The 2,171-nt window shown below is 42.1% G+C and overlaps 1 protein-coding gene across 1 annotated transcript; it reads right to left on the bottom strand.

Annotated features, from left to right (window-relative positions):
• Positions 1 to 547: 547 nt before the first annotated feature.
• OR52R1 (olfactory receptor family 52 subfamily R member 1) lies at positions 548 to 1,494 on the bottom strand. The gene is given in 2 exon segments (XM_055282721.1): positions 548 to 1,131; positions 1,134 to 1,494. Coding segments are annotated over 2 exon segments (945 nt in total).
• Positions 1,495 to 2,171: the final 677 nt, after the last annotated feature.

The following is a 2,171-nucleotide window of genomic DNA, read 5'->3' as shown; positions in this document are numbered from 1 at the left end:
ATAATTAAATTGAGTTTTGCTTCATCTGTAATCTTACAGGACAATATTTGAATCATTTTATATTTTGTTTTTATAAGGCATGATTTTATGCATGTCTTTGTATATATGCACTTTATTTTTATAAACATATTCTCAGATGAAGAAAATATATGTACTTTTAAATTATTTGATATAAATTTCTAAATTCCTTTTAAGCAAAGTGTACCTACTTCTACTGACAGTGTAAAAACAACTTTTTTATCTTAATCATCTGTGGGAGATGACATTCTTTTAAAATATTCACTGATTTAATAGGTAAAACTACTTTTATTTCCATGTGATGATGAATATGTAGTCAACAAAGTTGTTCTTATCCATCACATCTCTCAGGTATGTCTTTTCTAGGTACCCTGAAAATTGTTTCTCTTGCCTCTAGAGGGTTGCTTACCTCTGAGCCAGTTATTTACAGAGCTGACTTAGTGATAATAAGTAATTGCCTGTCAAATGTTCATTAATGTCCCCACATTAGTGGGGCAATGTAAGTGATGGGGATACACTGATCCTTTGCTCAGGGGACGTTTCCACAACATCCTTGGATAACCCTGTCCCTGATCTGTTTGGTTCTAACTCCGTAAATGATGGGGTTGAGCATGGGAGGTATCAGTAGATAGAGATTAGCAAACAGGATGTGTACAACTTGGGGCACATGATGGCCAAAGCGGTGGGTGAGGAAAGAAAAAAGGGCTGGGATATAAAGAGCCAAGATGACACAGATATGGGAGGCACATATGCTAAAAGCTTTGAGGTGGGCTTCACCTGAGGGCAACTGAAGCACAGCTTTCAAAATCATCATGTATGACATACCAATGACAATCATATCAAAGCCAGCCACTGAGAGGGCCACAAAGAGCCCATACCCACGATTTATGCTTGTATCAGCACACACCAACTTCAGCACAGCCATGTGCTCACAGTATGACTGGGGAATGGCTTGGTGTTGGCAGAAGGGCATCCTAGACACCATGAAGCAGAAGGGGCTCACCCACAGCAGCCCTCTCAGCATCACGATGGTCCCCAGTTTGATCACGACTGATGGGGTCAGGATGCTAGAGTGTCGGAGTGGGAAGCAGATAGCCACTTAGTGGTCCAGGGCATAGCCATGAGCACCCCAGACTCCATAGAAGAAAAGGCATGGATGAAGAACACCTGGATGAGGCAGGCATGGTACTCAGTCTCATGAGCATGAAACCAGAATATGGCCAACATCTTAGGTTGAGTGGAGGAGGAGAGGACCGGGTCAGTGATGGCCAGCATGGCCAGAAAGAGGTACATGGGCTCATGCAGGGTGTGGTCAATTCTGATTGCATGGAGGAGAGTGATATTTCCAACAACAGCCACAGCATACATGGCAGAGAACGGAAAGGCAATCCAAAACTGGAAACTCTCGAGGCCTGGGATTCCAAGCAGGATGAAGGACGCAGGATGAGAAGAGCTGTTCCCTGAAGCCAGCACCATGGGCTGGTTAATATGGTCTCCATTGGGAAGGCAATCTACTCTCTGCAGATGATAACAATCAAAACAAATGTTATTACATACAAGGCTTTTGGATGGGACTATTGGATACCAGGGTGATTAGCTTTGATTATAAACTAGAGTAATTTCAACTCTTTTAATAAATAATATGTTGCAACATGACATGATGTTACTCTGTTGTTTTTCGTACTTATGTCATTCAAAATGGGGTAGAACATACTAGTTGCATGTGTAACTGTTTTTTAAAAATCAATATTTTTCTGGGCCAGGTGTGGTGACTCACACCTATAATCCTAGCACTTTGGGAGGCTGAGGCAGGAGGATTGCTTGAGGTCAGGAGTTCAAGACCAGCCTGGCTGACATGGTGGAACCCCTTTTCTACTAAAAATACAAAAAAAAAAAAAACCCCATTAGCCAGGCATGGTAGAGCATGCCTATAGTCCCAGCTACTCAGGAGGCTGAGGAAGGAGAATTGCTCGAACCCAGGAGTTGGGTTTTGCAGTGAGCTGAGATCACACCACTGCACTCCAGCCTGGGTGTCAGAGCGAGACTGTCTCAAAAAAAAAAAAAAAAGAATCAATGTTTTTCTTGAAAGTAGCATCTGCTAAGGGAAAATCATCATGACAAGTAATATTATAGTAATTCTTGCTCTTCAGTTC

Source organism: Symphalangus syndactylus, chromosome 6, assembly GCF_028878055.3.
Source record: "Symphalangus syndactylus isolate Jambi chromosome 6, NHGRI_mSymSyn1-v2.1_pri, whole genome shotgun sequence".
Classification (NCBI taxonomy): domain Eukaryota; kingdom Metazoa; phylum Chordata; class Mammalia; order Primates; family Hylobatidae; genus Symphalangus; species Symphalangus syndactylus.
Note: the sequence above shows the minus strand (reverse complement) of the source record. Positions and strands in the feature narration are given on the sequence as shown.